General features: G+C 36.2%; 1 protein-coding gene across 9 annotated transcripts in view; it reads right to left on the reverse strand.

The window, feature by feature from the left end:
* LOC113240427 (cadherin-89D) overlaps positions 1–13,573 on the reverse strand; it is a 73,604-nt gene extending 60,031 nt beyond the window's left edge. For all 9 annotated transcript variants that reach the window (XM_026477719.1, XM_026477718.1, XM_026477717.1 and 6 more), the window contains exons 1-2: positions 13,391–13,573; positions 4,612–4,773 (exon numbers count right to left, since the gene is read on the reverse strand). In XM_026477719.1, coding sequence (XP_026333504.1) covers positions 4,612–4,678 — 67 coding nt within the window. In that variant the 5' untranslated portion in view covers positions 4,679–4,773; positions 13,391–13,573. The remainder of the gene's footprint in view (positions 1–4,611; positions 4,774–13,390) is intronic.
* Between the last annotated feature and the right edge of the window lie 1,343 nt (positions 13,574–14,916).

A 14,916-nucleotide genomic window follows, 5' to 3' on the forward strand; every position in this document is an offset into this window, starting at 1 on the left:
ATGCCCTACTGTTTCTCAACGCAAGAATTGTATGGCGTTTCAACTTAACCAATTCAAATTGGTCTGTGACAGTTACAAGATATGTTTGTTTGGAAATATTGACACACAAAGGCATTTTTGAGTAAAGAAACTTGTCGGGTTTTAATACCTGATTTACATAATGCGCTTCTAAGATATTTAATTATTTCCAGCAAGCAATAACGATTATTATGTGTTAGTCTCAGCCACGGCCACGGGACCTGTGAAGAGTCCGAATCGTTGGTACATTTGAAAAAACAAATGCTATTTAGATCCCGGCAAAATATATGGAGATAGAGATATATTTATTTCTGTATGCACACGGTAAATGCAGTTTACAGGTTTCAGATTACACTTATGGTTCAGCGTAATAGGCATACAAATGTTAATAGCAAATATTATACATTGTTCGCATTTTATTACACAATGTCATATTACTTATATAATTAAAATCATATCGTAGTACATTATAAAATTAAATTTTGTTCATTAAATAATATAATTAAAGAAAAATTATGATTTAATAAAAAAAAAGAAGAACGCATGTCAAAGCAATAAAGATGTAGAGGGGCGCAGGCTTCGAAATTTAAATGTCAAAAACTCATCAAGCAATTCAAATAGTATTTTCTTAAATCTATACGTAGGTAACATTTTTATATCGTCAGGTAATTAATACATTATATAATTTTATGCACATGTTATAGCAATTCCTTTGATAACATGTAGTAGTGTGTAATGTTGAGCCAAACGATAGGGATATCGGGTTAAAAAGGAACATTTTTTGAAGTAAATAAATAACTATGTTTTTTTGACAAAAATAACAAAAAACATATCTCGAATAAGGAAGGAAAGGAAAATATTCTTAGTTTTTTAAATAAGGGTTTTCAGCTATCGCGCATACCAGCACCACACATCGCCTTTACCGCACTTCTTCTGCAAGATAAAAGCTCGACTTATGTGAACAGAGTTACCCCGACTACAAATTTCCATGCCGCAGAGTCGAACTAAGTCTGGTCTCAGATGTTTTCTAACCGGTAAATTGCGTACACAAATTTGCTGATTTTTTCACAAGCTGATTCAACTTGTTCTGTCCAGGTCAAATGTGTGTCGAGCACAGTTTCATTTTACATATAGTTTCATTTTCCAATGTTTAGCAAGCGCGAAAGCCTGTGAGTTGATATCTACATGTAATAGTGTGAACATGCAGGCATACTCGTACGTATCGAACAGCAACCTTACCTATTTCTGCCGCCAAGCAGAAGCAGTAATGTCAGCATTACTGTGCTCCGGTTTTGAACGGCAAGGGTGCTGGCGACATTACAGGCACATGAGATGGGACGAGCAACGTCCCTTCACTTGATATATAAAAAGTATCTTGATGTCTATCTCGCACTGGGGTAAATAGAAATCTTGAACTTACACTCTCCACGCAATTAATATCTTACAATAAAATAAAACGAGCACAAGTCTACTTCAAGGATCTGTCCTTGACCATAATGTATAACGAGAGTTAAGACCTTAGTTTGCCATACTCGTAATGGGTTGCAGAGCACTTCTGTTTAGACGACCTCCGTGGTCTAGGCTTGAACACCGGTGGTGTCATCTCGGTGGTGATAATTTATTTTCAAAATGGGAACTTTTCAAGGAAGTCGTCAAACGATTCTACGAAATTAGTCAGTTGATTTAACAATTTTTCATCTTCTCTGAGATTCAAAAGTCCTTATGCCGCTGATATACGGCGCATTCGCCTTGTTTACTTGTTTAGCTTGGGGCAAAACGTGTGCCTATTTTTAAAATAAAAATAAGATTTCTTCTTGATTTATTTAATGAAATTAGCGATACCAAAATCTAGATCGCTAAGTTAAAATGATTGAATGTATAAACTTTTGTTGAAATGTTCTTCAGTTCCAACGACCTGGTGAACCTGGATAGCTTTTGCTACATTATGTCTCCGACTAGGTTTCGTCTCACACGGCGTCGTACAGCGGTTGCAATTTAAGCGTTGGCTTATAAGTGGTCCGCCTTGTCTTAATGACAATGACTTTACTTTTGTGAGTTCGTGTGAAATTTTTTTTATTATAATCGCATTTTTAATATGTTTAGGCGCCTACTCACTTTCTTTTCATCTTGGTTGGCAGTGGGCATGCAAAGTGGGATACAATTTCTATATAGCTCGATTAACTGGCCGATAAGGTTAAATGAAAGAACCAGTTAGGACTATAAAAAACAAGCAAATGCAGATCTATACGATTTGACCTCATTATTAAAGTCTTCGATGGTAGTCCAGTGGGAGAATGGTTGCTTCTCTATAGAGGGAGCCACGGTTCGAATCACAACGTAGACATGTCTTTAATTTCTAAGATATGTACTGTTGTGAATGTTCAATAACACTATTTGTCACTAACAGTGAAAGAAAGTGTCTCAAAAGTGATGATGATACTTGCAAGTCAAAGAAGGTTCAACTCGCTATTGTGTCCTTTACGACTGACAAGACGATGGCGAAAAAGTAATTTTAAAATTACTTTTCAACAGTGTACTATTGAGTTATTAGGTTTTCGCGATTGTTACATATAGGCAATGAAATTATTTTTCCGGATTACCATCGCGTATATTTGTTTTTTCAAACAAACCGACGTTTCGGGCCCTTTACAGGTCCCATGGTCACTATGAAAAATAGTTTCAATTCCTAAGTGTACTATTGTTTTACGTGTTTAAGCAGGATTTACGATCAGACTCCAATTTTGTCTTACTGTAGCAAAACTTTTTAACTTTGTTCAAAAACAGATAATTTGATTACACACAAAGTGATATAAGAACACTGGCCGCCTGACGCGTATCCTTACAATAGTGTGACTAGGAATTAGCTTCTGAAACTGCAAGTATTCTATTTGTATAACATCTTTGTTCTTAATTTCTGCTCTTTAGAGTATCTCAACGGGTTCCCAAAAATTAATTCAAAATGTTTAATATTCCTTCTTTTGTGTGACTTCTGACTTTCTGTCTAATCTGATTCAAAATGAACGATACATATGTTTTGAACGTGTAAAGTGTTCCTATAAACGCAAAATATTAAAAGAAATCCGAATATAAGATCTGATTAGAAATTCATTGCGTTCAATGGAACGCGAGGAATGAAGTGTACATTCCATTCATAACAAAGTCACAGGTGAACATTTAACATAACTGCATAACCCGCCATGTAACAGTCGTACAGATTGCAATCGGACGCAACGAGGGTGATTTATTTACTCAAATAACGGTTCGCGGTAAGATACCACAATATCTTTCTCTCGTCCACTGCAACCGATATTAGTACGGTTTAAGATCTGATAATGTATACAAGAGTTACAATAATGTCGAGTAAGTCAAGGCTAAAAAAGGAAAAAATATGGCTACAGAAACGTGACAATTCTGAAGCGAGGTGGACAGGCGACATCATCAAAGCCCGTTGATAGGTGAGACTAGCGGAAGATCGTGGTGGATGGCACAAACTACAGCAGGCCTATATACTCTGGTCGGAGTGTCGATGATGATGAAGTACGGAGTACGTTGTTAATTAACGATGTTACGTACAAAACATGATACACTAGAATCGAAAACTCGGAGACAAGAATTAGTGAACAACTTTCTAAGACACGAAGCTGTACTACTCTTATGTAAAATGATGCTTCTATCTACTAAAGGTCATACAATCCATAAAATGTGTCTAATCCCAGTCATATCCTTATTCCTTCTATATCTAAGCACGATTCAATTTACATCGACGTCAAATATTATAAACAAAGGATCCCGCGATTTATCTGCCGATGAATCGTTTCTCTAAATGAATTGTTCCACCACAGTGAAAGTTGGGAAAGTCGAGTCTTATGAACTCTTGACCATAATTAGTGAATAAAATCACTTAAACATAGCTTTTAGAGTAATTTGTAAGTAGTTCTTACGTGAGCTCATGTAATAACGGTAAAGTTATGGTTATGGCATGGACGTGATCGGGTAGATCTCGTTTTTTATGGAATTGTGGAGATACAGCAGATGGATAATGTCGGTTTTTAGGCTTTGATGCGATGGAATGTTTTAAGGGACTTTAGTTTTGCAATGTAAATGTTTTGACAGAAAGTTCTCAGTTAATTGTGATAAAAGATCAGAACGTAGCGCTTTTAACCGAGGAGAGCCTCGTCGACATTCATGTTGCCTCTGTTACTTAATACAATATTCATCGCTATTTTCAACATCATCGTTGTTTTTGTATACTTTATGATTTCGCTGCAACTTCTCCTTTGAAAAAAAGTCTCATATAAAATGTTAAACTTAAGATTCTAGATTTACCCAAGATATTCTGAATATAGCAAAAAGTTCTAGTTATAATATTTTGGGTTATGAAAATGTTCACAAAACTGATAATAAATAATTTTGAATGTTCAAAATCAATCTGTTATCACTTAACTACAATACTAAATTTCAGAAAAGCGAAAAATAGATATTTTATCTAGAAACTAAATTTTGCCCTCTGTTGTATAATGCTAGATTATTATGACCCAAAATGTAATTTAACGTTTTTGCTACATTAATTCATGACGTCATGGGGTTACTCACATGTGGTCGTCCTCGCCAGCAGGGCTACCAACACGAGCACAACTGTCTTCATAGTGTACGGACTCATGTCTGTGGTGTCTGACTGAGGCACTGACTACACATTTTATCACTAAACTTTGCTTGTTCTAAAGTGTCGTGGCATTAGTTGTTTTTGTGACGGATCTGCAACAAAAAAGATGTTATCAAAAACTCACCAACACATTTTATATAGGTTGTCCTCCAACGGTTAAACAGAAGACGTAAGAAAAATTACTACTACGTAAAATACTTTGATATTTCTGATAAGTAGAGGTTGTTAGGCTATTGTTTATCAAAAGCCTTTAATCGGAATTTCCTTTCAGTTTTCTTTAGCTGTGTATACAAAATATGAACTAAACATTTTCCTGGCCTCTATGAGTATCAATATAATCCCATTAAAAAATCTTACATATTACACGGTTCCTTCATCTGTACCAGAAATTGATTTTGAACTTGAACTTGAACTTTGAACGCTTTATTGAATCAATTACAATAAATATGATTCAATACATTAATTACAACTGTTATTACAACCTGTCTTTGACAGGATTAAATGAAAGCAAATTAAATTGTAACCTTAGACAACATATTCTCTATTTCAATTTTTTTTTTACCGTTACGCACTCAACGTATTCGCATAAAGGTCTCTTCAGACGCATTATATTGCATCGTTTCTTCTAACAATTTATTATTTTTTCTGTATCGATTCTGGAAAGAGGACAATGATCTTTTTCGATATTATAGTATAGTAACTAATTCGAGTTATATTGAGGATTGTTGAGAGCAATATTATCGATAATAAAGGCAATAACAGTACTATTATTACGCTTTATACGGTTCATATGCAACGAGTCAGTCGTGTGCTATGCACATACATCAGCGATGAGGGGAGAACGGTCATTGACAGCACGTCTATGGCTTTAAAGTACGAATTTGAAACACATAACTACAGTAGCAGTAGAGCTGCTTCTGAAAAAGTTAGCCCAGAGAGGTACTGCCTATGTCTATTTCTGCCGCCAAGCAGTAATGTAAGGATTAATGCGTTCCGGTTTGTGTGGGTGTGTGGGTTGAAACTGCAGGCATTTAGGACTTGTCAGCGTCATGGCTTAGGGTGACGGACGCAGTGGCAGTGCCACTCAGGTCTTTGCAATTTAAAGTTTAAAGCGTGTCGCTTATCACCAGGCGCATGATTTGTTCGTCCCATCGGTTCATAATCATAAAAAATATTGTTCCAATCCAATGTTGAAATACATTTGTCCAGACAGAACTTGCACACAATGTGCAAGATCATATCACTACATCTATAGTTAGCTCGCGGTGCAGCGGTTGCGCGAGCGCAATCAGCGGTAATTAAGATCAGATGAACCGTATCGCTGTAACGGAGTGCCGTTACTCAGATGTTGTGGTTTTGTTGCAAGTCTGTGGCTTTGATCAAAATGTGTAATGGGGGATTTATTGATAATAGTGGCAAATAAGTCGATTATTATACCGAGAAAAATCGATAAGATTTCGGAGTCCACTAACACGTTGTTAACAACAGTACAAACTCTTGAAAAAGAAAGACAGATGGTCCAACTCGAGATTTTTTTTTATCAGGCCAGGCTGGTCATGTCGTTTACAACAAGTGACATAATCAGCTACACACGAACACGAACCTATCGTATGTCAGTGCATGTCCGTCAGTCCATAAGACAGCAGCAGACCGTTAAGAAAGGTCACAACTCTTCAAAGAAGTGAAATTTCTTAAACCACATTTGATTCGCACAGAGTATAACGGTCTTAATACCCCACTGTGCTCAGTGGATTGATTGACATTAGTCTAAGTGTATTTCCAAGGGTAAATACTAAGATATTATTTAAATCTAATAATATGAAGATTGTGTCTTCCTGCATTTGTATAAAGAGTCAGCGCCCTAGGGCGGTAATGTATGGGAACGCGTTTATAGGCCGATGCCACGCCGGCATTATTTAAGTATAAAACTATGCACGATCACATAGCGGAACAGTGCATTTCTTGCGCTAACGTCTTTATATTGTATAAAAAAATGCGTTTTTATGAAGATTGCCGGTATCGTGTGGTTACCGATTATACATTAAACCGTCATTATCTTCTCCTTCTTCTTCTAAGAACGCAGCGGGAGTGTTTGCTTCTCAATTCAGAGATCAACCAATTAAATGGGACGGCAAGTGTCTGCGTATTTTAATTTCTAAATTACGTGTATTTGTGGATATATAATATTTTCTTTTGTTCTCTTCTAAGAAAAGGGTTTAAGCTCTAGTCTGCCACGTTATTATAATGCGGGTTGGAGGTTTCACACTTTCTTCGAGATACAGGTTTCCTCGCAATCTTTTGGTTCACGGTTAATGAGAGGTATGAGTACTGAACATTCATCATATGCCTATGTACATACATACATAAATCCTTGAAACTGAAGACATTCCTTCATCATTTAAGTTGAAATACTTACTTTAATTTTGTTAAGTGTAAAGTTAAATAAATAAAAGCGAACTGCTATCAAATGTCCAAAATATTAAAAAACAAATTTTAGCCGATTAACTTTTCGTAACGGCTGTAGAATATATACTCGTATAATGCAATCAAATAACTATTGTCTGAAATCTTACAAAATTCCATAATTATTTTGCATCAGTAATTGAAAAGACAATAATTATATCTTGCTACAAGTACATGAAAAGAATACACATGCATAGGATAATGTTGCAATATTAAGTCAATTAAAAGATTATTTTGTATTATTGCCAAAGATTGTACGATACGTTTGATGCAATATGATACAGCAAAAATTTGTGCTTCTACATTTTCAGGCACGTTCACTTCTCTTTTACCTTGCATAGTAAAAATTCTTTGTCTTAGTAATAAAAATATACAGCCAGTATCATAAATTTCGTGGCAGTAGAGCTCCTTGTGAAAGAGTTCATCTGGGACAGCACTCCACGTTACCTATTTCTGCCGTCAAGCAGAGCTGTGATTATTGCTGCGTTTCAGTTTTGAGTCAAAGTCACAGTCAAGTGACCACTTATTCTATAGGGAACATTTTTTACATTTCAAAACGTCGTTTTTGAGCTATTCCTCGTTCACTACGCTGACCTCCCTGAGTAGAACAGGCAAAAAAAATCTAGGGATTGCTCTTTTCAAATAAAAAAAAATTATATCATATTTGCGTGGAATCTAGCATCGTGTTGTCTTTCCACACTTGTTTATCTAACACGTCCTCTACAATTTTGTAATATGGCTTTTCAATTAAAATATCTACTTTTAATGTATGTTTTAAACTTAGAAAATGGTAATCTTAATATAAGCGCCGGAATCTTATTGTAAAAACGTATACAGTTCCCCATAAAAGAATCGTTTACCTTTGTTAAACAAGAACGTGGTACCATGACTTTGGACTTAGTTCTAATGTTAATATTATGGATATCTTTTTTCTTAACGAAATTATGTGTATTTTTACTGGCATACAAAATATTTCAGTAAATGTACTGTGATGTCACAGTCATTAGACCAGTCTCCTTAAACTTTTCTCTGAGAGAAATCCGAGAACGTAAACGGTACACAGAACGAATCGCTCGTTTTTGCAACACGAATGTGGTTTATATATCTGCCGCTTTACCCCACATGAGACTCCCGTAGGATATTATACTATGGAAGTAACTAAAGTAAACTAGTCTAGCAGTAGCAACATCGGTAAGCTCACGAATTCTGCGGACTGCGTATGCAGCAGAGCTTAATCTGAAACGTAAGGGCGCTAGTGACATTACAGGCAGATGGCACTGGTCAATTTATGTGTCAGGATGACGGGGGCAGTAGCAATGCCCCTTAGATCTTTGCGATATAAAGCTCCGAGTGGCACTGCAACTATTATGGATATAGGCATGTCGCTTACTTGTTCGTCCCGTCACTGGTATTATAAAAAAAAACCGACTAAATCCGACCGACTAATATACTTCCAGTCTTGATAAATCTCTGTTATTCTATGAATGACTTCAAGTGCTTCTTGTACAAAAATGCTACTACAACCAGAACGCATTTTTTACGATGACAATAATTAAAATAAATAAATACAATAATAATAATAAGCTGTAATTTTAAATACATGCCGCATCGTCAGAAAGTTCATGCAGATGGAAGAGGACGAAGTAGGATCTTATTGCACACCCACCACGTACTCGTAGATACACGCCATACTGCATTTACTTGACTTCGGCCCGTAAATGCGTTTCAAGCCAGCTAACAAGCTGAGAAGAATAAAGCAAAAAATAATAATAATAATTTATTTAAGATCTTCGATTCACTTTGTTAGTAAGAGTTGAAAACTTAGGACTATATTTTAGTAAATTACACTTAAAAAGATAGAAAATAATTAAAAATAATAATAATAGAGATTAACAATTGGTAAGAGCAATTAGAATTCATGTCACCAGCTCTTCTTGGTGACCAGTTAGCATGTATAATATTTTTAAAGATTGTTTGATTGTAAATCTTGATTTTGCATAAATAAATAAAATTGCACAAAAGAGGGGTCTTTACTGTGCCCCTAAAGCAGGTTAGGTATAATAAGAATTCATAAACTTTACATGGTGCAATAAATTGAATTGAATTGTAATAAAATTTCATAAAGCACATAACACAATGTTTGTTATTAGGAAATGTGTCATTCTGGCATCTTCATTGCGATTGTTGCCTTTGCGCATGTCGGTGCTCGATTACTGGCATTAAGTAATGCTGCCGGAAAAGATTGCCCATTCAGAAGTATATTGTTCCAAGATTTAGAGATGTACTTAAATATCCGAAGACTTTGAGTCTGTAAAGTGTAAGAAAAAATAAGGTATAAAACGGATGGATTGTGAACAAAAATTAAGACAAAACGAAGAAAAAACTAAAAAACATATAAGCCAAGCCAAGTAATAGAATAAGGGTATAGAAACAGTCCGAGGTCGTCTCAAATTATCATTAACGATTTTATATTCAAACGGGAAAAGGGTTAACGTATTCAATATTTTGTCTCGACATTTGTCTTATTTGAAATTATACATATGAATTACCAACATTTAGCCACAACATCCTACATAAAATTTTCGGATCCAACAATATCTCTACTCTTTCCCAACTCTATTCACTACAAGAATTGCATCGTTGATAATTTATATGGTTTTTTTCACATTCTTTCTTAGGAACGCAGTTATTTTATTCTGGCAGGTATGTTGCGTAAAGATGAATAATTCAAATTAAACTAACTGTTTTTAATCGCCATTTTGTTAATTTTAATTCTGTTAATAGATCGTTTGATGAAAACGTGGTATATAATTAATTACTGGGATTTTTTTATATTAATTTAAAGATTAATGTTGCAGTCAGTCGATTAAGACAAGTGTTCTACGAGTAGGATAACTGGCAGATTTAAATATTCATTTTACAGTGAAGAAACGATCGTTGGAAAACCAGTCAGAAATATACGTATGTTCGAAAAGTTTGTCGAAGATTCTAGCCTAAACAAAACACTGTAGCCGAAACAACACTCTCTTTGTGAATTTTACAGTAAAGTCAAGAAGTTGATAAGGTTAATGCGATGTAAAGGAAGATTGGTTCTTTATTTCAGCTGCTGTAGTTAGTTCACTTTTACTTTTTTACGCCCGTTTAATCCAGCGGTGGACCGCAACATTAATATAATGACGTTAAATATCAGATATCAACTTGAGCATTTCACTTTCGGTCGCCCGCTTGTTTTTATCCGATAATTTTATATTTAGCAATTATTATGTATACAAGCATTATATTTACATAATTTTAGTACAAGAGAATATACCTTTTAGTGTAAGGTTATTATTTGTTTCCTCATTTGAATCGTTCAATGTACTTTATTAAGTTGCGAGGCTTACTCGAGGTCTAATTAATTTTCCATCTCCCATACTTTTCAATGTTTAACAACAGCCTTATGAGAAACAGAATTAGTTTGCCATTATAAAACAAAAAGTTGACATTTTTCCCGAAATACAATCTAAAGTGAAATACAATCGGTTAAGAAAGTATTCCTGTTCGTTCAAACACAATTAATAAAATATGCAATAGTCACATTTCGTTAGTAACTTCACGGCTTGATTACTTGGTAAGTACCTTCGACTTTAACTTCGATCCAAGACGCTACGTTCACACGATCTCAGGTTGTCCACAAAGATTTCCGTCTACTCAGCTATTGTACTTCCTGACCTTCTCTATTCTTCCGAACCATGAGTCCTATACAGCCGTCAAATAGGCACGTTAGGTAGATTTCACATAAAGTGCCTACAAGGCATTGTTAACATCATTTGGTCGGATCGGGTAAGAAACACCGATACGCTGCGGCGGGCTAATGTCTTCGGCATTGAAGGATATCTAATGCGGCGTCAGCTTTGCTGGTGTGGACACATCTCGCGCATATCTGAATCGAGCTGCCGGGATGCAGTCGAGTCGTTCTGGGTAGAGACACTTTGTCATAACTCCGGTGACAAAATTTGAGGAGCAGGGACTGTCAGATCTGGACGCGAAACGTGATGCTCTCAAGACATACAGCCATCTGGTCCTACTTTGTCGACGTTGTTCCTACGTGTCGTCACTATTTGCGAATCAATAAGATTGGCTACTGTAGCCATCCAAATCACATGAAAGAGCAAACAACCGTAGCTCTAATTCTAAACAATAGCAGTTAACTGTCTCCGTGACCAAACGATTACCACGCTGAACTGCCACGCAGAGGTCCCGGGTTCGATTCCCGGGCTAGAGAGAAATATTTGTATGGCCTAAATTTACTTCTCTCCTGAGTTTGGGTGTAATTTGTGGTTGTCTATTAGTGTGTCCATGGCACCCGAGACATAAGGTTTCCCTAGTGCAGAGCTATGAGTGTGAGTCTTATGAGTGTGTGCGTATGCAGCAGCCGACCAACCGACTAGGTTATACAAATGTACTCGGTAAGTAAACGCTGCGACGTTTTCATCATAGCTTTCAGACAAAAAGAGTCTTTGAGGACATCTCTATCCCTACGTGATGAAATTACAGGCGCATGGCTGTGCCCCTGAGATCTGGTATTTTAAAGCTTTGAGTGGCACTGCAACTGTTACGGACAGGCGTGTCGCTTACCATCACTTGTTACTTGGTATAATAACAAAAGCCAGTAACTCGTAATTCAACGAGATGTATCACGTATTTTTGGTGGCTAAGCAGTCGGGTTACATGCCTTGAAGTGATTTTGATTGTTAAGAAAAATACTAAATTTAGCATGAGAAAATGTACGTTTATGTGATATGTAACTGTATAATTTAAATGTGCGAAATTGAGATGCGTGAATCACATTGTAGCGACGGCCTGAATATGAGAACGAGGCCTAGGTTCAGTTCCTAGTAGGAAGCCTCCATCACTTAATCTTTTTGAATGATCTATAATTCAAGTTATCAAATGTCACATCTTTAACGGTGAAGGCAAAGAAGGCAAATAAACATAAATAAATAAATAACGCACTCATTCAACATAGCCGCACTAGGGAAACCGTGTCGCGGGTGCCATGGACACACACATAGACAACCACAAATTACACCCGAACTCACGAGAGAAGTAACTGTAGGCAATACAAATATTTCTCCCGGCCCGGGAATCGAACCTGGGACCTCTACGTGGCATTTAAGCATGGCAACCGTTCGGCCACGGAGACAGTCAAACATCGTGATTGAATAATTTATACGAGTACAAATCCATATTATTAAAAATGGAAGTAAGTTACCTAAAAGGTAGCCAATAAGGTTGATTAGTGCAAAACAACTGCGGTTGCATGCAATTAATTTCCCCACCCGATTTTCAGATGGAAATAATAAAACAAATCACACGCTACTACACCCACAACCATCGTCACCATAAACGGCGTCCAGCCGAAGAGGCAAGATTGTCTGATGACTTCCATTCTAATTAATATTGGTAGAAACTTTTTTCAATTTAAGACAGGCCATGTCTGCTACGGGATATATGTTTTAAATAACTTAAAAAACCTCAACGAAACAGTTTTCGTTCGGAAAATAAGAAACAGCAAAGAGTTCACCCCTATACTGACGTGGAGGGAAAACGCATATGTGAACTTTTTCCTTTTTTATGATATCAAGTGAGAGACGAACAAGTCGTAGGCCTGGTGGTAAGCGACACGCCTGTCCATAGCAGTTGCAGTGCAACTCAAAGCTTTAAAACGCAAAGATCTTGCCCTTCCAAACTGGCACGCAATAATGCTTTCATTGCTGCTTGGCGGCAGAAATAAGTAAGGTGTCATGGGTCACATGGAGCTCTACTGGTACTTAACGTCACGTCTGGATCTAATTACATCGTATTAGAGAGGGTGTATATTCTATAATCATTAACTCACTTTACATCCAACTGCTGGGCACGAACATCCTCTAAGAATTTAATAATAATCCAACTAAGCCTGTTATGCCTCAGTTTCATACAAGAATGAAGCTGCCATAATAAAGCTTTGTCCGAAAATTGCGGACCCCGGAAGCGCGGGAACTTATTTTGAATCCAATATAAGTGGTTGTTTATAATTTTAAGGCATGCAAATACAGAAATAGTTATAATTACATTAGTTTGCGATTAAGTAATTTTTACCAACAATTAGGGGTATATTATTATTTGTCATATTATAACTTAATGGATATTAATCTCGATCAATCGAGATTAATTTTATCGGCAACCGGCAGATTAAACCAATAAATTAAAACTCCAACTTACCATCTCAAAAACCAAAACAAAATCCAAAATTTCAATGTCTCAAACAGCATAACCAAAAACAATAAGTCACAACACAAAAATTTGACTTCAGATTTCCTTTGAAAGAAACCGTCAATTTTGTAAACACTCCGGAAAAATGGTTTTAAGAGCAACAGCGACGCGTACGCTCTGCTTGAAGACCAGGGCTCTACTGAGAATGTGAGATGTCTCTCGGGCATAAGGAGCTGCGCGTGCGACCTTACCGATTCACCTGTAGAACTTTCTATTGATTGATGTAAATGTTTGTTTTGGTAACTATTTTGGGGAACAGGTCCCATTATGCAATTTTTTTCTTAATTAATACGTACCGACTCTACTGGATTTTGAAGTGACGTTACAAATTTTTAAAAGATATCCAAATTAAATTTTGATACCTGATAGCAACAATATAATTGGTTTCATTAAGATTACAAAAAGCATGTAACATTAATTATATATAACTTGTACATTTTAAGAATAGAGTGAGTCGTTGCTATATAAATACCTCATTTTTCATTTTATTTTCAATTTATACGAAAAATATACCAATGGCATACGTACATACATAGGTACACTTCACGCTATTTTCCCATCGTAGTAGGCAGAAACCACAGTTGCAGTACTACTCTGTGCTTCACAAATTACAAAGACCTGACGGGCATTGCCACTGCGTCCGTCACCCGGAGTCACTGAATAGATATAAAAAAATGATCATAAATTTACATCATAAAGATCAGCACTAGGTTTCGCCAATATGTACTAAATAAAAAAGGGATTTCCAATACATTTCATCATAAATTTGTTACTTAAAAAAATCCCGCTCTATGTGAAGCATTACTTAAAACGTTCGAACCAGAATTAATTTAGAAAAGGTTATTCAAGCATTGGTCCTACTGGGAATCGAACACGGAACATAAATTGTCGTCAATTGCGAAGCAACCGTTCTCCTACTGAGTTGTGGTAACTCAACTCTCGTTTCCCACTTTGTATATTCCAGAAGTGAATATGTAAGTACTTAAATATGTTTAAGTCCCTTTGAAGTATAATTTAAAACTGATCAGTTAAACATTCCACATTAATCATGTTAATTTAATTTTCATGAAAATGTCGGTGCCTAACCCACAACACGGCGTTCACGACGTCTCGTAACCCAGTCAGGGGTAGCTATTCACAAATCATCACTTAGTCTAGATGAAGTCGAACATTTTTTAATTGTCCGGTTTCCCTTATACCGTTTACGCCTTTGTTTGTGTGAAAGCATCGATCATTATCGGTACGCTCTGGTTGCTTCACCTGAAAATCACATGTTACTTCTATCTCGTTTTTTAACAATTGTGTGCTTTATTGCAAACTAGTTTTGTTCAAAGGTGCGGTTAAAGGCGGAATCGTGCTTCTGGACTTGATTTACAGGAATAATTCGTGTCTTTATTTCACACAGAACGTTTAGACATAATTGACTCCTATAATAATCGCGTTTGTTAATTGCTGTTGGTATTATAATACTAACA

This window comes from Hyposmocoma kahamanoa, unplaced genomic scaffold (genome assembly GCF_003589595.1).
Source record: "Hyposmocoma kahamanoa isolate Upper Pololo Valley unplaced genomic scaffold, ASM358959v1 138, whole genome shotgun sequence".
Classification (NCBI taxonomy): Eukaryota; Metazoa; Arthropoda; class Insecta; order Lepidoptera; family Cosmopterigidae; genus Hyposmocoma; species Hyposmocoma kahamanoa.